This window comes from Carcharodon carcharias, chromosome 20 (assembly GCF_017639515.1).
Source record: "Carcharodon carcharias isolate sCarCar2 chromosome 20, sCarCar2.pri, whole genome shotgun sequence".
Classification (NCBI taxonomy): domain Eukaryota; kingdom Metazoa; phylum Chordata; class Chondrichthyes; order Lamniformes; family Lamnidae; genus Carcharodon; species Carcharodon carcharias.
This window is the reverse complement of record NC_054486.1, coordinates 40,859,929-40,881,311: the sequence shown is the minus strand read 5'-3', so window position 1 is coordinate 40,881,311 and position 21,383 is coordinate 40,859,929. Positions and strand designations below refer to the sequence as shown.

At 43.5% G+C, this 21,383-nt stretch overlaps 1 protein-coding gene across 4 annotated transcripts in view; it reads left to right on the top strand.

The window, feature by feature from the left end:
- Positions 1 to 21,383, top strand: part of hectd1 (HECT domain containing 1) — a 176,947-nt gene that overhangs the window by 43,684 nt on the left and 111,880 nt on the right. For all 4 annotated transcript variants that reach the window (XM_041213936.1, XM_041213933.1, XM_041213934.1 and 1 more), the window contains exon 3: positions 19,661 to 19,895. In XM_041213936.1, coding sequence (XP_041069870.1) covers positions 19,661 to 19,895 — 235 coding nt within the window. The remainder of the gene's footprint in view (positions 1 to 19,660; positions 19,896 to 21,383) is intronic.

The following is a 21,383-nucleotide window of genomic DNA, read 5'->3' as shown; positions in this document are numbered from 1 at the left end:
ACCATCCTGCTTGTACAGGTCCCACTTTCCCCAGAAACGGTCCCAGTGATCCAGGAATCTAAAACCCTCCCTCCTGCACCAACTCATAAGCCCCACATTTATCTGCGCTATTCTCCTATTTCTGTGCTCGCTAGCATGTGGCACTGGGAGTAATCCAGAGATTACAACCCAAGAGGTCCTGCTTTTTGGTCCACTGCCTAACTTCTTGAATTCTTGATGCAAGACCTCATCCCTCTTTCTACCTATGTCATTGGTACCAACATTTACCATAGCCTCTGCCTTATCACCCTCCCCCTTCAGGATGCCCTTGCAGCCGTTCAGTGACATCCCGGACCCTGGCACCAGGGAGGCAACACGCCATCCTGGAGTCATGTTGATAGCCACAGTAGCGCCTATCTGTTCCCCTGACTATAGAATCCCCTATTACTGTTGCTCTTCCTCTCTTCCTCCCCTCCTGTACAGACAGGCTGCTTGTGGTGCCAGAAGATTGGCTCTGTCTGCACTCCCTGGAGGAACTAGCGCCCTCATTGGCTTACAAAATGGAATACCAATTTGTGAACGGGACCCCAGGGGACTCCTGAACTACCTGCCAGTTTCTCTTGGACTGCCTGGTGGTCACCCATTCCTTCCTTCCTCAAGTCCCTTCAGCTGCGGTGTAACCACCTCTCTGAACTTGCTATCCATGATGCTCTCAGACTCGCGGATGCTCCACAGTGTCCCCAGCCACTGTTCCAGCTCTAAAACCCGAGCTTCCAGGAGCTGCAGCTGGACACGCTTCTGGCACTCATGCTGGTCCCGGGCACTGGAAATGCTCCTGGCTTCCCACGTGGAGCACGAGGAGCACACCACGGCTTGGAGCATGAGGAACACACCATGGCTTTGAGCTCTCCTGCTATGACTTATCCCTTTAAATTTAACCTTTTAAATCAATTACTATAGGACTCTTCTTCCCTGATCCCCGTTACAATAGAATATACCAACTATAAACCACAGAAAGACCTTAAACTATAAGTGATAAAAGTAGTAAGTACTTACCCAACCTTACCCTCTACTTACCTGTCACATCTCTCACTTGTAGCCTCTACTGCTGCAACAGGGCAAGTCCACTCTCTGAAGATTTAAGAAGTTGGATAGCAAAGAAAAAATGCAAAGAGCACCTCTTTCCCTCTGCACCAAATTCCCACTGTGCACCAAATTGCCAATACCCACACTCATTCTGTCTGTGTCTCACTCACAATGAGGTCTCTCCCCTGTTTGTGTACAAGCTCACTGAAGTTTTATGGTAAAGAAGGATGCCGTTCAGTCCATCGTGCCTGTGCCAGTTGAGAAAGTGTGATCCAGCATAACACCACTTTCCAGTTCTTGGTTTGTAGCCTTGTGATTTACTGAAGTTCAAGTGCATGTCCAAGTACTTTTAAAAGCGATCAAGGTTTCTGTCTCTACTGCACAGGTAGTGAATTCTAGAGTCTAGGTGAAAACAGTTCTTCCTCAATCCCCCTTTAATCTGTGGCTCTATTACTTGAAATCTATGTCCCTAGTTATTGGTTTCTCTGTTAAGGGGAATAGAATGATTAGCGTTGATGCTGGGAAAGTTGGCCTTGGAGGGGTGCTGCTTTTGGGCTGCTTTTCTCTCCACAGGACTTGAAGGATCTTGCAAAGGCATGACTGGTGTTACTACTCCAGTGCTTTGGGCTGACTGATGTAGGTTGTCCTAGTCTCTGAAGCATCTAGGAGCACGGGGATCACTGCTGCCTGGTAAACCTTAGTCTCTGATTTGAGATCCTGATCCTCAAATATGCTTTTCCTCAGTTGGCCAACAGCTGGGCTGGCACTTTGGAGGTAATGATGAAATTTTGTCATCCATGTCTGTGTTCGTCAAGAGGAGACTCCCTAGATGTGTAAAATAGTCTGTATTTGAGGCGTGGCATAGTGACAATGTCACCAGACTCGTAATCCAGAAGCCCAGGCTAATGCTCTGGGGACATGGGTTTGAATCCCGCCATGGCAGCTGGTGGAATTTAAACTCATAGAAACATAGAAAACGGGAGCAGGAAAAGGCCATTCGGCCCGTCGAGCCTGCTTCGCCATTCATTATGATCATGGCTGATCATCCAACTCAATAGCCTGCTCCTGCTTTCTGCCCATGCCGTTTGATCCCTTTCGCCCCAAGAGCTATATCTAACTCCTTCTTGAAAACATACAATGTTTTGGCTTCAACTTCTTTCTGTGGTAGCGAATTCCACAGGCTCACCACTCTGGATGAAGAAATTTCTCCTCATCTCAGTCCTGAATGGTCCACCCTGTATCCTCAGGCTGTGACCCCTGGTTCTGGACTCCCCCACCATCAGGAACATCCTTACTGCATCCACCCTGTGTAGTCCTGTTAGAATTTTATAGGTTTCTATGAGATCTCCCTTCATTCTTCTGAATTCCGGCGAATATCATCCTAACCGACTTAATCTCTCCTCATATCAGTCCCGGCATCGCAGGAATCAGTCTAATAAACCTTCGCTGCACTCCCTCCATAGCAAGAGCATCCTTCTTCAGATAAAGAGACCAAAACTGCACACAATATTCCAGGTGTGGTCTCACCAAGGCCCTGTATAATTGCAGCAAAACATCCCTGCTCCTGTAATCGAATCCTCTGGCTGTGAAGGCCAACGTACCATTTGCCTTCTTTACCACCTGCTGCACCTGCATGCTTACTTTCAGTGACTGGCATATGAGGACACCCAGGTCTCGTTGCACATTCCCCTCTCTCAATTTATAGCCATTCAGATAATCTGCCTTCCTGTTTTTGCTATCAAAGTGGATAACCTCACATCTATCCACGTTATACTGCACCTGCCATGCTTTTGCCCACTCATTCAGCTTGTCAGTTAATAAATCTGGAATTAAAAGCTAGCCTCGGTAATTGTGACTATGAAATCACTATTGATTGTTGTAAAAATCCACCTGGTGGATCTGGCCTACATGTGACTTCAGACCCACAGCAATGTGGTTAACTCTTTAAGTGCCTTTTGAAATGGCCTAGCAAGCCACTCAGTTGTATCAAACCGCTACAAAGTCTGCAAAAAGGATTGAAACCGGTTGCACCACCTGGCATTGACCTAGGCACCAGAAACGACAATGGCAAACCCAGCCCTGTTGATCATGCAAAGTCGTCCTCAATAACATCTGGGGGCTCATGCCAAAATTGAGAGAGCCTGACATTGTCTGTAAGGTATGATTCTGAGAGTATGATGATGTACCAGACATCACCATCACCATCCTTAGGTCTGCCCTGTTGGTGGTACTAGACATACACATCAGATTTGGTGGCACAGTGGCATACAGTCAAGAGGGAGTTGCTCTGGAAGTTCTCAACATTGATTCTAGACCCTATGAAACTTCACGGCATCAGGTCAACATGGGCAAGGAAACCTCCAACTGATTACCACCCACCATCGCTCTTCAGCTGATGATTCAGTACTCCTCCATGTTGAACACCACTTGGGGGAAGCTTTGAGGGTGGCTCGGGCACAGAATGTACTCTGGGTCGGGGACTTCAGTGTCTTATCACAAACAGTAGCTCAGTAGCAACGTTGTTGTCTGAGTTCCAAAGGACATAGCTGCGAGACTGGTTCTGTGGCAGGTGGTGAGGGAACCAACGAGGGGAAAAACCTACTCGACCTTGTCCTCACCGATTTACCTGTCAAAGAATCATCTGTTGATGACAGTATTGGTGGGAATGACCACCACCAGTCCTTGTGCAGATGGAGCCCTGCCTTCACATTGAGGATACCCTCCATCATGTTACATGAGATAGATTTTGAACAGATCTAGCAACTCAAAACTGGGCATCCATCAGGCACGGTAAGCCATCAGCAGCAGCAGAATTGTAAACCACCACGATCTGTAACCTCAAGGCCCGACACATCCCCCAGTCTACCATTACCATCAAGCTGGGGGTTCAACCCTGGCTTAATGAAGAGTGCAGGAGGGCATGTTAGGAGCAGCACCAGGCATACCTTAAATTGAGGTGACAACCTGGTGAAGCTACAACATGGGACTACTTGAATGCCAAGCAGCATGCAATTTACAAGGCTAAGTGATCGCACAATCAATGGATCAAATCCATGCCACATCCAGTTGTGAACGGTGGTGGACAATTCAACAACTCACTGGAGGAGGAGGCTCCACAAATGTCCCCATTCTGAATGATGGGGGAGCTCAGCACATCAGTCCAAAAGACAAGGCTGAAGCACTTGCAACCATCTTCAGCCAGAAGTACTAAGTGAATGATCCATCTCGGCCTCTTCCTGAGGTCCCCATCATCACGGATGTCAGTCCTCAGCCAATTCGATTCTCTCCACGTGGTTTCAAGAAATAGCTGAAGGTACTGGATACTGCAGAGGCTATGGGCCCTGATAACATTCCAGGAATAGTACTATAGATTTGTGCTCCAAAACTAGTGACATCTTTGTTCCAGTATAGCTACTCATCAATGTGGAAAACTGCCCATATATGGCCTGTCCACAAAAAGCAAGACAAATCCAACCCGGCCAATTACTGCCCCATCAGTCTACTTTTGATCATTGGCAAAGTGATGGAAGGGAGTCAGTGACAGTGCTACCAAGCAGTGCCTATTCAGAAACAACCTGCTCACTGATGCTCAGTTTGGGTCCGCTAGGGCCCATTACGCTCCTGACCTCATTGCAGCCTTCGTCCAAACATGGACCAAAGAGCTGAACTCCAGAGGTGAGGTGAGAGTGACTGCGCTTGACATCAAGGCTGCATTTGACCAAGTGTGGCATCAAGGAGCCCTAGGAAAACTGGAGTCAATGGGAATCACTCCACTGGTTGGCATCATAGCTAGCACAAATGAAGATGGTAATGATTGTTGGAGATCAATCATCTTAGTCCCAGGGCATCACTGCAGGAGTTCCTCAGGGTAGTGTCCTACGCCTAACCATGTTCAGCTGCTTCATCAATGACCTTTCCACCATCCTAAAGTCAGAAGTGGAGATGTTCGTTGCTGATTGCATGTTCACCATTTGTGACTCCTCAGATACTGAAACTGTCCATGTCCATATGCAGCAAGACCAGGACAGCATTCAAACTTGGGCAGATAAGTGTCAAGTAATATTCATACCACACAAGTGCCAGGCAATGACCAACTCCAGCAAGAGAGAACCCAACCATCTCCCCATGACATTCAGTGCAGTTACCATCACTGAATCCCCCACTGTCAACATCCTGGAGGTTACTAGTGACCAGAAACTGAACTGGACTAGCCATATAAACTATTGTGGCTATAAGAGCAGGTGAGAGGCTGGCAATTCTGCAATGAGTAACTTGCCTCTGGACTCCCCAAAGACTGTCCACCATTTATAAGCTACAAGTCATAAGTGTGTTGGAATACCCTCCATTTGCCTGGATCAGGGCAGGTCCATCAACACTCTCCAAAGCTTGACACCATGCTGGACAAAGCAGTCTGCTTGTTTGGCACTCCATCCACTACCTCCAACGTTCATTCCCTCCACCACTGATGCACTGCTACCACTGCGTGTCATCTACAAGGTGCACTGCAGCAACTCATCAAGTCTCCTTCCATAGCACCTTCCGAACCCATGACCTCTACCATCTAGAAGGACAAGGGAACGAGATGCATTGGAACATCACCACCTACAAGTCCCCCTCCAAGCCACACACCACTTTGTTATGACGTGGCGGATGATGTGTGCCAGGTGAATCAAATCCACGAGGGAAACTTGATGATGCGGCCACAATGATTTTGCAATTTGTATGTTATTTTGAGATGCGTGCCCTGAATTCAGAAGCAGTACGCCACCAAGACTTCAGAGATTTTTTAGAAAACTAAATTGAACATTTATTAACAAAACAAAAGATTTCAAGCACATACATAGGTCTATAAATTCCTACTATAATAACTCCAAAAACCCGTAATTAATCTGGTTTCCAGTTACACTCCCGTTACAGCAATGATAAAAAAAAAAAATTTAAACAGATGCCAGCAAGTTACCACAATTCTACCCTGGACAGTAAAATTCAAAATGGCTTTTCCTAGCTTCGGTTTCTGTAAAAGCAGGCTTAATGCACTGGGGGCTTCTCATATTTCTGTTAGATCTTACAATGCCTTCCCTGACGCACATCTTGATTCTCCTTTTTATACATGTTTCTCCCTCTTAATGTAAATCCCATTGTTCCCATATGTCTTTGGAACTTTACCTTTTTCATATATTAGTATCATGAAAAGATTTATATTATCAGTAACCTTTGGGAAAAATAAACACACTGCTTGGCCTAGCTTCTCTGGCTACATGTATCATGCTACTATCTCTTTGAAATTCAAACTACCCTGATTTATCTTAAAATGCAAATTCCCCTCACCTCACATTCCAAAACCTCAGCAATGTTTATGTATTTAGCATTAGAAACTTAGCTTCTTTTGAGTCAAAGCCTGCAGATCAGCTGTCTCCAATTCAATTAAATCTCTCTTACGCACACAGACACACACTATCCAAACCCCACTATTAACCTACTTTTATAATAAATCACAATATTATGAGAATGATTATACTTTTGTGACCACCCTGACTAGGAAATATATCTCCGTTCCTTCACTGTCATTGGGTCAAAATCCTGGAGCTCCCTCCCAAACAGCACTGTGGTGTACTTACACCACATGGACAGCAGCGGTTCAAGAAGGCGGCTCACCACCCCATCTCAAATGCAATTAGGGATAGGCAATAAAAATGCTGGCCTAGCCAGCGACTCCCATATCCCGTGAAATAATTTAAAAATTGGTTCTATGATCTCGCCTCTAATCTTAATCACATAAAACCAGCTCCATTGTGCAGGACACAAAGTTCATATGCTTGTTGCCAAACTGCTGCACTAGGAGCTCAGTCATGGTAGGAGACTCCCAGGAATCCAGCAGAAATGCTTTAGGGGTTTCTTCAAAGCACCTCTGAAGAGTTTGAACATTTCTGTGACTCATGGGAGTCCCTGGCTCTTGACTGACCACAATGGAGAAGGCTTACCTGGGGAGGAATTGAACACATTGAGACACTTCATTGGAAACGTGCAGAGGTGAAGCCAAGGTGTTTGGAGCGTGCATAAACCTCCCATCAACTCAGCTCTTCAAGCACTACCTGCACCACCTTGGGTTCATTAGCCATTACTGAACTCGTTGAACTGTAACTCTTTCGAGTACAAACCCATTTCCATCTGTTTCAGATGAAGTTACATTGTTAGATTTGAACTCTTGATACTCTCACCTCCAAAGGCTGTGGAAGTTACATTGTTTCATAGTTTGCCATTGTGAGATTTGAACTCTTGATTTTGGGGTTACAAACCCAGTACCATAACCACTTGGCTATTTAGGCCAAGCCCTCGTTGAACTGTAGTGGAAGCAAATCATCTTCAATCCTGATGGACTGTCTAAGAAGAAGAGGGGGAATGGACCCTTCCTATCCACTCTGTCTTGACCCCTCATCATTTTATATATCTCTATTAAATCTCCCTCCAGCTTCCCCTGTTCCAAAGAAGACAACTCGATCCTCTCTAATCTTTCCTCATAGCTAAAATTCTACATCCCTGGCATCATCTTTGTAAATCTCATCTGTGCACCCTTCTGAGTGCAATCACATGCTTCCTGTAATGTGACCAGAACTGTACGTAGCACTCTAGCTGTATGTTAACTAGTGTTTTGTTACAAATCTAGCATAAACTCTTTGGTCTCACATTCAGTACCTGGGCTAATAAAGGAAAGTATCCCACATCAAGGGATATGGGGGTAGTGCAGGAAAATGGTGTTGCAGTAGATCATCAGCCATGCTCTCAGTGAATGGCAGAGCGGGCTTGAAGGGCTGAATGGCCTACTCCTATTTCTTGTGTTCTTAACTGCTGCCTTAACTACCCTATTTTCCTGTCCTGCTACCTGCTATGGATATGCACTCTAAGGTCCCTCTGCTCCTCTACACTTCTCAACATCCTTCTGCCTTATTGTGGACACCCTTGCCTTGTTTGCCTTCCTCAAATGTATAACCTCTCAATTTTTATTGAATTCCATTTACCACCAATGCCCATCTGACTAGCCCATTGGTATCTTTTCACATTCTACAGCTTTATTCCTCATTCTCAACCACACAGCCAACTTCTGTTTCAACTGCAAACTTCATCATGGCCCTTATGTTTAAGTCTAAATCATTGATATTTACCATGAAAGGAAAGGCTCCCAGCACTAAGTCCTGCATTCCAATGGAAATGGCTCTCTGCTCCCCAAAAACACATATTGACTATTGCCCTTTGTTTCCTGCAACTGACCCAATTTTGAGTTCAAATTGCTATTTTTCTTTGGATCCCATGGACTTTTACTTCTCTGTCCAGTCAGCCATGTGGAACCTTTTCAAAAGCCTTACTAAGCTCTATGTAGATTACTTCAAATGTATTACCCTTGTCAATCCTTCTTTTGTACTTCCTGAAAAACTCAGCCAAGCAGTGTTCTTTGAATTTTGGCCTTTTGTGTACCCAGCACTCCCTTTGTCCCACCATTGGCAGCTGTACTGTCAGCCACCCCTAAACCTCTCTGCCAACCCACCTCCCCTGGCCACTTTCCTCCCTCATGGTCTGTCATAAAATATTCCTATTTGACAAAGCTTTTAGTCATCATCTTTGGGTCTGTGTCTGTTTTTATTTGATTATGCTTCTATGAACCACGTTGCACACTTGCTACGTGAAAGTACTGTATTATTGTAAATAAAAACAGAAAATACTGGAAATGCTTAGCACATCTGGCAGCATCTATGGAGAGACGGAGTTCTGAGTTGAACCAGTAACTGTTTCTCTCTCCACAGATGCTGCCAGACCAACTGGGCATTTATAGCTTTTTCTGGTTTTATTTCTGATTTCTAGCTTTACAATATTTTGCTTTTATCTTCATGTGTTCTAGCAGGCATGAGTAAAAGTAATACTGCTTGGTTTATTCTTTTGCTTCTGTGCTTTCCAGAGTGAGAGCGTGAGTGTGAGACTGTGTGCACTCTCTCTTGCACACCCTCCGAGCCTGGGAGGTTTGGAGATTAATATTGCTGAGCAGAGGTTTGGAACGACTCTGAAAGTACCAAGACCCTTTCTCCCCGTCCTGTCCAGCACTCCAGCTATTGCTGCAACCGTTGCTCTACCATCTTGACTCCTGTAGTCCTTTGGTGAGGATTTATCTTCCATCCCCCTCCCAGAATCTCAGAATTGGCACAGCACAGGAGACTATTTAGCTCATCGTGTTTGCACCGGCTCTCCAAATGAGCAACTCGCCTAGTTTCAGCCTCCTACCTTTTCCCTGTAACCCTACAGATGAATATAATTCCCTTTTGCAAGCTTCAATTAAACCTGCCACCACCACACACTCGGGCAGAGCATTCAAAACCTTAACTACTGTACGAACAACTTTTTCCTCAATATCACAATTGCTTCTTTTACTAACTAATTTAAACCTGTGTCCTCATTCTTGATCCTTTCATGAGCGGGAATGGTTTCTTCTATCTACTTTGTCCAGACCCTTCATCATTTTGAATACCTCCATCAAATGTCCTCTCAGCCTTCTTGTCTTTAAGAAAAACAGTCCTAACTGTCCTAACTTTCCAGTCTATCTTCATAATTAGTTCCTGGGATAAGGAATTTCATTCTCGTGAATCTCTTTTGGACTCTCTCCAATGCCTTCATATCCTACCTAAAGTACGGCGCCCAGAATAGGACACAATACTCCAGCTGAGGCCGAACTAGTGTCTTCTAAAAGTTCAACATGACCTCCTTACTTTTGTACTCTATGCCCCTATTAATAAAACAGGAGCTTTATTAATTGCTCTCTCAACCTGTCCTACCTTCATTGATTTATGCATGTATACACCCAGGCCCCTCTGCTCCTGCACCCCCTTTTAGAGTTGTTCCCCTACTTTATACTGTCTCTCCATGTTCTCTCTACCAAAATGAATCATTTCACATTTCTCTGCATTGAGCTTTATCTGCTACCTGTCTGCCCATGCCACCAATTTGTCTATGTTCTTTGGAAGTTCTACACCATCCTCCTCACAGCTCCCTGGCAGGCAGTCTCTCCTCGTTCCCCCCCACCCCAAATGGCAGGCAGTCTCTTCCTTCCCAGCAGACTGCTGCCACTGGGGTTCAGGCCTCAGGCTGAATGAAGTCACTCACTTCACACTATTCGCTGCTCCCCCAGTCACAGGCTGTTTCTCTCGCACGTTTGCTGGAGAGAAACAGCCTGTGTTTGGAGGAGTAGCTCCTTGCAGACTCTTTCACTTGCACTTCCCTGTATTTTGAACACTGTCCTTATAGGATGGGTAGCAAAGTATGGTGGGTTGGATTGTGGCCCATGGGCTGTACGTCAAGCAACCCTGATGTAGTGCATTTCCTCTGGACATTAATATTTTCAAAAATGAGTCAGTTGTAAGATTATGAGGAACCTGCGTATTTTATAGGTGTGATTACTTTTAAGCATATTATCCTATCATACCAGGAATTAATTATCTTTGGCAGGATAATTACAATCCCTGTACAGAGTTTCAGAACTTAAAAGTTCACATCATGCAAAGTAGCAAATTTGTTATTGTTAGGACGTGCTGATCCTTTTTTAAATTCATGATTATACTTAGATTGCAGGCTAAAAATAATTAAGCAATGTGAAGTATTTCATGTCTTCAGCTTCTGGGCAAGGGTGGATCCTTCCTATGTGCATAGGGAGACTAGTAATAAGCTGATTTCTACAGCTTGCTTCACTGTTGTTCTGTGGTCACAAAGCCAGTGAGTGTGCTACGAAAATACGCTAACATTCAATTTTAGATATTTTTCCCCTGATGTGAAGAAATGAGTCGTGTTTTTGTTATGAATAATATTTGAGGTCACCTTAATTTGTGACTTAGATGCTAAGATAGATCTCTCTATCCAATCTTCTTTTTCAATTCCAAGGCAGGATGGTGAGTGGCTTGGAGGGGAACTTCCAGGTGGTGGTGTTCTCATGTGTATGCTGCCCTTGTCCTTTTAGATGGTAATGGTTGTGGGTTTGGAAGATGCTGTCGAAGGAGCATTGGTGAGTTCCTGCAGTGCATCTTGCAGATGGTGCACACTGCTGCCACTGTTTGGTGGTGGAGGGCATGGATATTTGTGAATGGGGTGCCAGTCAAGCGGGTTGCTTTGTCCTAGATGGTGTCAAGCTTCTTGAGTGTTGTTGGATCTGCACTCTTCCAGGCAAGTGGAGAGTATTGCATCACACTTCTGACTTGTGCCTTGTAGGTGGTGGACAGGCTTTGGGGAGTCAGGAGGTGAGCTACTCGCCACAGGATTCCTAGCCCCTGACCTGCTCTTATATCCACAGTATTTACATGGCTTGTCCAGTTCAGTTTCTGGTCAGTGGTAACCCCCAGCATGTTGATGATGGGGGATTCAGCAATGGTAATGTCATTAAATGTCAAGGGGTGATGTTTAGATTCTCTTTGGTTGGAGATGGTCATTGCCTGTCACTTGTGTGGCATTACTGTTACTTGCCACTTGTTAGCCCAAGCCTGGACATTACCTGGGTCTTAAATAAAAACAGAAAATGCTGGAAGAACTCAGCAGGTCTGACAGCATAAGTGGAGAAACAGAGTGAATGTTTCGAGTCCATATGTCATCTTCAGAGTTCGAGAAGTAGAAATGTGATGGAATTTATACTGTTTAAGGGGGATGCATCAGATAAAGCAGGATAGAAGGTTGACGATAGATGGGGGCTAAAGAGAGATTGACAAAGATGTCATGGATACAAGACAAAGGTAGTGCTGAAAACTAAAGAAGGTGCCGATAGTTGCTTAAAGGTAAAAACCAGAATGTGTTAATGGCAGAACAAGGATCAGCACTCTGAAAGAATAACATAGAACAAGTGACAGGTGGCCCTTTTGGGGGGAGGATAAAAAAAAGGATTTTAAAAAAAGCATAAAAACCCCTACAATTGCAGAAGGTGCAACACCTGCCCCTTTACCACCTCCTTCCTCACCGTCCAAGGGCCTAAACACTCCTTTCAGGTGAAGTAGCGCTTCACTTGCACCTCGTTCAATTTGGTCTACTCTGCATTCACTGCTCCCAATACAGTTACCTCGACAATGGGGAGACCAATGCAGACTGGGTGACCGCTTTGCTGAACACCTTCGGCCTGTCGGCAAGCATAACCCAGAACTTGCTGTTCCTTGCCATTTCAACACACCATCTTGTTCTCATGTCCACATGTCCGTCCTTGGCCTGCTACAATGTTCCAGTGAAGCCCAGTGCAAACTGAAGGAACAGCACCTCATCTTTTGATTAGGTGCTTTACAGCCTTCTGGACTTAACATTGAGTTTAGCAACTTCGGACCATGAACTCTCTCCTCCAGCTTCACCCCTTTTTAACACTTTTATATTTTATTTACCTATTTTCATATTTATTCATTGTTCTATCCTTTTTAAAAAATCTCTCTTTTCCCCATCCCCACCCCTCTTTTTTTTTATCCATTTTATCCTTTGTCCCCAACAAAGTTTGGGGTCAAAGATTGGACTCAGGATGCTATCCTGAGGAACTCCTGCAGTGATGTCCTCGAACTGAGATGATGGACCTCCAACAACCACAGCCATCTTTCTTTGTGTCAGGTATGACTCCAACCAGCAGACAGTTTTCCCGTGATTCCCATTGACTCCAGTTTTGCTAGGGCTCCTTTATGCCACACTTGGTCAAATCCTGCCTTATTGTCAAGGCTAGTCACTCTCACTTCACCTCTGGAGTTCAGCTCTTTTGTCCAAGTTTGAACCAAGGTTGTAATGAGGTCAGGAGCTGAGTGACCCTGCCGGAACCCAAACTGAGCATCAGTGAGCAGGTAATTGCTAAGCAAGTGCTGCTTGATAACACTATTCATGACCCCTTCCATCACTTTACTGATAATTGAGAGTAGACTGATGGGGCGGTAATTGGCCCTGGTTAGATTTGTCCTGCATTTTGCATACAGGACATACCTGCACAATTTTCCACATTGCCAGGTAGATGACAGTGTTGTAGCTGCACTGGAACTGTTTTACCCCTGCCATTTATGCACCAAGCTGGCTGGTCAGTGATTAAGTGACTTGAACTACTATGAACCTATTTGGTTTGCAATGACTAACATAGTGCGAGGGGACTAAGTCCTCACCCTTTATATTTTTGTAAAATACATAGATATCCTCATGGTTACTTTTAAAATTTTGAAAAACTGGGCAAAGACCTTTTAAAACGGCTGAATCTATGTCATTCCATAACCCTGAACAAAAGGAGCATCTGGCAGTTTTGAAGAAACATATGCCTCATTATCTCTAAAGAGACACTAATGACACATTGTGGGCTGCAGAGACCAAATTCCAAGAGATCTATACAAAGACCATCTGCATTTCATAAGGAAGGCTGGCTAAACGGAGTCTATTTGTCTGCTCGGACAATGAGCCCCGCAACCTTCATTTCAATCCTTTAATAGGTGAGACAGCTCAGGGACCCAGTACAAATCCCTTGTCAAAGACAATGTGGAGAGATGGGAGTCAGGCGACGTGGACCTAGCTTGTGGAACCAGTAAAATTGCCTTGTGGAACTGCAAAACTCAGCCTGACATTTCACCATCTACCTAGCAGCAGCACAGAGGATTGAATGCCTGGCCCCATCTACACTATTTAAACTGGAATTTCTGTGCCGTCGCCTACAAGATTGATTAATGTCTGCATGCCTATCTCATCAGGTGAAGCCAGCTCCACTGGAGAAGTGAATTATACAGCATCGGTTTTCAAACTGTCAACCTCTGTGAAGAATACCTCATTGGACTTTGATTCTGGAGTCTGGACCCATGTGAAACATTAATTATTTTCTCTGTGGTTTATGCCCTGTAAATCTATCTCTTTTCTATCCCTCTTTCATTCTAAGAATGCACAGGGGCTATGTTGTGACCCACCCCCATTTTGAATGTGTGAAAATATACTAACCCTTTTGAGTCCCTCTTATGAGTTTGCTGTGGGGTTATTGATAGAAATTGTATTGCACCAAAATTGAAGGGTTCAGGAAATATGCCACCACTTATAAAAGGGAAAGCAAATGAAAAACACCTTTTCTGTGAGAGGAGAAATTAGTGCTGTTTAAATTAACCTGTTGTCCTGTTCGTAACAATAGTTTACAACAAAAACACATTTCTTTAATGCACAAAAACCCAGCAAGGAAAGTTCCAATCGTGGCTAACAAAATAAATCAAGGATTGCATTAGATCAAAGGAAGAGGCCAAAAAGGTGAGCCTGAAAATTGGCAGTGTTTTAGAATTCTGCAAAGAAGTTAAAGATTAAGAGAGGGAAAATGGAATATGAAAGTAAACTAGCAAGAAACATAAAAATGGATTGTAAAAGCTTCTATAGGTATATAAAAAGGAAAAGATTAGCAAAAGCAAATGTGGGTACATTACAAGCGAAGTCAGTCAGGAGAATTTATAATGGGGAATAAGGAAATGGCAGAGAAATTAAACAAATGTCTGTCTTCATGAAGGAAACAACTAAAAACTTTCCAGAAATAATGGAGAATCAAGGGACTGGTGTAAATGAGGTACTGCAAGATATTAATTAGTGAAAAAACGTACGAGAGAAATTAATGGGACTCAAAGTAGATAAATTTCCTGGACCCAGTGATCCACATCCCAGAATGTTAAAAGAGGTGGCTGCAGAGATTGTAAATGGTCATCTTTCAAAATTCTATAGATTCTAGAATGGCTCCTGCAGATTAGATGGTGGCAACTGTAACCCCACTATTTAAGAAAGGAGGGAGAGTGAAAACAGAGAACTACAGACCTGTTAGTCTGACAGCAGTAGTAGGGGAAATGCTAGAATCTATAATGAAGGATGTGATAACAGGACATTTAGAAAATAATAGGATTGGGCAGACTTAACATGGATTTCTGAAAGGGAAAACATGTTTAAGAAACTTGTTAGAGTTTTTTGAGGATGTAACTAGCAGAATAGATCGGGGGGAAGCCTGGATGTGATATATTTAGATTTTCAGAAAGCTTTGTGGTAAGATCCCATACAAGAGGTTTGCAAACAGAGCACACGAAATTGGGGGAACTGGCATGGATTGAGACTGGTTAGTATAAAGCACACAGACAGTAGGAATAATGAGCTCTGGAGAGGAGTCATATGGATTTGAAACGTTAACTCTGTTTCTGTCTCCACAGATGCTACCAGACCTGCTGAGTTTTTCCAGCATTTTTTGGTTTTATCAGGAATAATGGCCCATTTTCAGGTTGGCAGGCTGTGACGAGTATGGTACCACAAGGATCAGTGCTTGGGTCCCAGCTATTCACAATATCTCTCAATGATTTGGACGTGGGGATTAAATGTAGCATTTCCAAGTTTGTAGATGACACAAAAATAGGTGAAGGTGTGAGTGTGAAGAGAATGCAAAGATGCTTCAAGGGGATTTGGAGAGGCTAAGCAAGTGGGCAAAATTTTGGCAGATGGAATACAAGATAGAGAAATGTCAGGTTATCCACTTTGGTAGGAAGAACAGAAAGGCAGAGTATTTCTTAAATGGTGAGAGGATCGAAAGTGTTGAACTTTAAAGGGTCTTGGATGTCCTTGTTCACGAGTCACTGAAAGCTAACATGCAGGTTAGTTAGCAAGCAGCAAAGAAGGCAAATGGTTTGTTGGCCTTTTATTACAAGAGGATTTGAGTGTAGGAGTGAAGATGTCTTACTCCAATTATATAGAGCCTTGGTGAGACTGCACCTGGAGTATTGTCCAGTTTTGGTCTCCTTACGTAAGGAAAGATATACTTGCCATAAAGGGAGTTCAACGAAGGTTCACTAAATTAATTCCTGGGATGGAGGGCTTGTTTTATAAGGTAAGACTAAATAGATTGGGCCTTTATTCTCTGGAGTTTAGAAGAATGAGAGATGATCTCTTTCAAATATACAGAATTGTTACAAGGCTTGACAGGGTAGATGCAGGAAGGATGTTTCCCCTGGATGGGGTGTCTAGAACCAGGGGACAGTGTCAGAATAAGGGGCAGGCTATTTTGGACTGAGATGAGGAGGAATTTCTTCACTCAGAGGCTGGTGAATCTTTGGAATTCTCTACCCCAGGTGGCTGTGGATGCTCAGTTGTTGCATATGTTCAGGACTGAGGTCAATGGATTTCTACATATTAAAAACATGAAGGGATTTGGGGATAGTGCAGGAAAATGGTGTTAAAAAAATGGTGTTGAAGTAGATCAGCTCATGATCTCATTGAATGGTGGAGTGGCCTTGAAGGGCTGAGTGGCCTACTCCTCCCATTTCTTATGTTCTTATGTTTTATCTATTGGATTACTAAATCTAAAGTAGTTGGTTGACGTGGTTCTAAGTTTCCATGGTTGGTCTCCATATTTGAAAAAGGATATAATTCCAGTAGAAGCAGCCCGGAGAAGGCTCACTTAACTCAATCCTGGGATGAAGGGCTTACTTTACGGAGAAAGGTTGATCAGGCTGAACTTATACCCATTGGAATTTAAAGGAACAAGAGCTCATAGAGTTATACAGTACAGAAACAGGCCTTTCGGCCCATCCTGTACGTGCTGGCCATTAAGTACTTATCGGTTATAATCTCATTTTCTAGCACTTGGCCCATATGCTTGTATGTTATGGCGTTTCAATTGCTCATCTAAATACTTCTTAAATGTTGTAAGGGTTCCTACCTCTACCACCCCCTCAGACAATGTGTTCCAGATTCCAACCACCCTCTGGGTGAAAAAATCTTTCCTCAAATTCCCTCTAATGCTCCTGCCCCTTACCTTAAATCTATGCCCCCTGGTTATTGATACCCCCGCTAAGGGGAAAAGTTTCTTCCTATCTACCCTACCTCTGCCCGTCATAATTTTGTATACCTCTATTAGGTCCCTCCTCAGCCTTCTCTGCTCTAAGGAAAACAACCCTAGCCTATCCTGTCTGTCTTCATAGCTGAAATGCTCCAGCCCAGGCAACATCCTGGTGAATCTCCTCTGCATCCTCTCCAGTGCAATCACATCTTTCCTTTGGTGTGGCAACCAGAACTGCACACTGTACTCCAGCTGTGGCCTAACTAGTGTTTTATACAGCTCCAACATAACCTTCCTGCTCTTATATTCTATGCCTCGGCTAATAAAGGCAGGTATCCCATGTGCCTTCTTAACCACTTTATCTACCTGTGCTGCTGCCTTCAGGGACCTATGGACATGGACGTGGACATGGACATGGACATGATCCCTCTGATCCTCTGTAATTCCTAGGGTCCTAACATTCATTGTGTACTCCCTTGCTGTGTTAGTCCTCCCAAAATGCATCACCTCACACTTCTCAGTATTAAAATCTATTTGCCTCTGTTCTGCCCATCTTACCAGCCCATCTGTCCTGTAATCTAAGGCTCTCCTCCTCACTATTCATGACACCACCAATTTTCATGTCATTTGCGAATTTACTGATCAGCCCTCCTATATTCATGTCTAAATCATTAATGTACACTACAAGCAGCAAGGGTCCCAGCACCAGTCCCTGCGATACACCACTCGTCACAGTCGTCCAATCACAAAAACAACCTTTGACCATCACCCTCTGCCTCCTGCCACTAAGGCAATTTTGGATCCAATTTGCCAAATTGCCCTGGGCTCTTACCACCTTCACCATTCTCTCATGCGGGACCTTGTCAAAAGCTATGAAGTCGATGCAGACTACATCAACTGCACTACCCTCATCTACACATCTACTCATCTTCTCAAAGAATTCAGTCAAATTTATTAGACATGATCTGCCCCTGACAAAGCCATGCTGACTATCCCTGATTAATCCCTGCCTCTGCAAGTGGAGATTGACCCTGTCCCTCAGAATTTTTTCCGATAGTTTCTCTACCACCGATGTTAGACTCACTGGCCTGTAATTACCTGGTTTATCCCTACTACCCCTCTTGAATAATGATACCACATTCGCTTTCCCCTAGTCCTCTGGTACCTCTCCTGTGGCGGGAGAAGATTTGATCTTATTGAAACATTTAAGGTCCTGAGGAGACTTGATAGGCTTGTCCAACCAGTGACCCACAGGCCACATTGTGGCCCACAAGAGCCCTTTGTGGCCCCCGGAGCTACTAATCAAAATGCCAATAAAACAGTTAAGTAAAATTTAAGATTTTACAGGGGGCTGCCCCTCCAGTGACAGGCCATTCTTTTCCTGCATTTGCTGCTGATGGGCTCAGTATCAGCAGCAAATGAAGGAGAGGAACGGTCTCTGATTGGAAAAGCAGCGAACATCGGTGGTGGTGAGCGTGCTGAGGGTTGCTGGGACCGTTAAGTGAATGTGTGGTGGAGCCATGGCTGGGGCCCGGGGAATTGAACGTGCGGCAGGCCTGTGGGGGTGAATGGAGTGCGTCAGGCCTGCAGGAGGAGGGAGGGAGTGTTTGTGCGCCCATGATGGGTGTGTGTGAGGGTGTGCCCGGCTCAGGATTCTGAGTCTCTCTTTCACTCAGTCGCCCTCACTTGCACTCACAGTCTGATGGTCATTTTATTAATTACTCTTTTTTTAAAAAAAAGCTTCAATTTATTGCTTGGACGTTGCTTCATTTTTGCTCAGCAAGCTGTTTCCTTCATACTCAACTTTTTTTGAAATTCATGTATATTTCTGAAATCTGTTCGCCAGTCCGTTGCCTGAGGGGAAAAAAATGCAAATGTGGCTCTCCATGCAAAAAGATTGTACAAGTCTTGGTTAAATTGAATGGACTGTAGTTGCTAGATTTATCCTTTTACCCTTCAGCACCCCTGAATCTGAGGAGGATTGGAAAATGAGGGCTAGTGCCTCTGCAATTTCAGTGCTTGTTTCCCTTAGCACCCTCACATGCATCTCATCCAGTCCTGGTGACTTATCGAGTTGTTTGGGCAAACAGCCTATCAAAACCTCCTTTTTGTCAATTTTAAACCAGTCAAGTGTCTCAATTACCTCCTGTTTCACCGGTCATCAACCTAAAACATTAACCCTGTTTCTCTCCACAGATGCTGCCAGACCTGAGTATTTCTAGCAATTTTTGTTTTTATTTCCTGTTTCCAGCATCCGCAGTATTTTGCTTTGTATTTGAGCCTACATTTGATGCTTTATTCCACAGGCATCATAAATGAAAGAGTGGTTGTGCCATTGGATGTAGTTCCCAGTACATGGCACCATTTTGTTTTCTGTGGATAGTTTCCTTTCCTTAAAAGAAAATATTTTATCTTGTTAAATCCTTTCATAAATTAAAAGGACCCCAGGATGGAAAGTTGATGCTTCAGTTAAAATCTGTTTTATGTTTGTGTTTTTTGGTTACTTTGCAAGTTGAAATAGATTATCATTCTCAGTGACATCAAAAATGCTTAAATAAAGCCTTGCTTTGTATAGGAGGTTATTGTTGAGCTCTAACAGCCTACTGACAACTTTTATTTGAAGAGCAGGAGATGTTTGAAGTAGCTTACAAGAGTGTTGCAGTATTTAGTTGTTGATTTGTGATATATGCTGACGCTGAACTTTCCCTTCAATCGAACAGTGAAAAATTAAATGACTGTATTTGGTGACATTGCTTGTCTGTAGATGCAATTCTTTTCAAAAGTGTTTTGCTTTTGTAGATGCCCTCCACGTACTTTTCTACCAGCTCTATGCAAAATTTTTCTGGATGAAAGTGCTCCTGACAACGTGTTGGAAGTGACAGCACGTGCCATAACATATTACCTGGACGTATCTGCTGAATGTACACGAAGGATTGTTGGAGTGGATGGAGCCATAAAGGCACTTTGTAACCGTTTGGTTGTAGTTGAGCTGAATAATAGGACCAGCAGAGACCTGGCTGAACAGTGTGTGAAGGTAATGACTGCCTTTGTCTAATTGATTCAATTTTAAAAAGAAACTTTCAACTAGTTGATCTCTGTGGTATTGCTTACAGGCAAGTTTTTAAAAAATGGTGGGAACTGACTTCTCACTTCCAGTGTTTCTCAAGTGTCGGTGCAGACTCTTCTGCACTGTGATTCTGAGAACCTGGAGTCAGATTCAACACAGATGGGTCTCCTCTGCCTAATGACTGTCGAGGTCCTATGTGAGATCAGTTTGGGCAGCTCGACCTAGTTTTCTACTGGCTACGTCACAAAGCTGCCTCTTAAATTTATACGAATTGGCAATCTGAAAGGCCATGGGCTGGCTCTTTGGGAATTGCAACAATTTTATACTGGTACAATAGGCATTTATACTTTGTATCTGACCATGCCATAACTGACCTGAAACTGCTTGATGATAATGTGGGAAGAGTTCCACTCTCCAGCACAACCATCCTTCATACTGATGACCCTAACAATTGGAATTGTGCAGCTCATAGGCAGGTGATTCCTATAACTAGGCTTGCTGGCCAATTAAATTTCAGAGATGTCTCTAGGCCCAGAACTTTTAATTGAAATTGCAGATTGAGTTTGAATGTTTAAATGTTTCAAATTACTTCAGCTTTGCTATGGAATTGTAATGACTGTCTTTTATGTTTATTGCAGATTTTTTGTTCTGATTGGGTCATGACAACCATTTGGTATTAGTTATGTCATTGATGGGGCCAAATTTGGAAGCACTTTAGAAACTTGCACTTACAATGGATGATTTTATTTAGTGAAAATAAGGAGTAAAATGAGATTTAGTATGTGCACAAACTTGATTTGAATTATTCTGACTGAAATTTCCCCGATTAAAATGGAATTTCTTTCATAGCTTCTTGCTTATAGTAGGGTCACACAATTAATTTTGATAAAATATGACTGCCAAATAATACATACTTCTAGACAGTGGCCAAGCTCACCAAACATTTTTGTAGACTAAAATTTTGCAGCAGAAACTGGTCCTTAACCCTCCTGATGAGGAGAAATTGGTATTTCACAGAAATTATATGGAAAGCAGCATTGACGAGTCTTTTCTCTCTTTTCACGCTCTCTTGAAAGACACTTGCAAAGAAGGGGAAACATATTTTGCTACAAATGGTGGGTTGGGAAGCTAATTTTAACTCCTGGCCTTGTTCATTAGCACTGATACCCAGATTGCAATTAGTTACTGTGCCTCCAGTGTCATAATGTGGATGATAGCCTCAACAAATTCAATCTTACGTTATTTTGTACAGGCTCCTTGAAAATGTTTGTAATATAAGAGTATACATGATTTCTTTTACATGTTTTCTTTAAGCCTCGTTTGAATAGTTCGTTTGCACTGTTGCTTAGTCTCATTGATTTGATATTGCCGTATTCTGGCCACTGTTTGAAACCTAGTGAACTAACATTGCAATAATGGCTTGAACAAAACAGTATCTTCAGGCAATCAAATAAG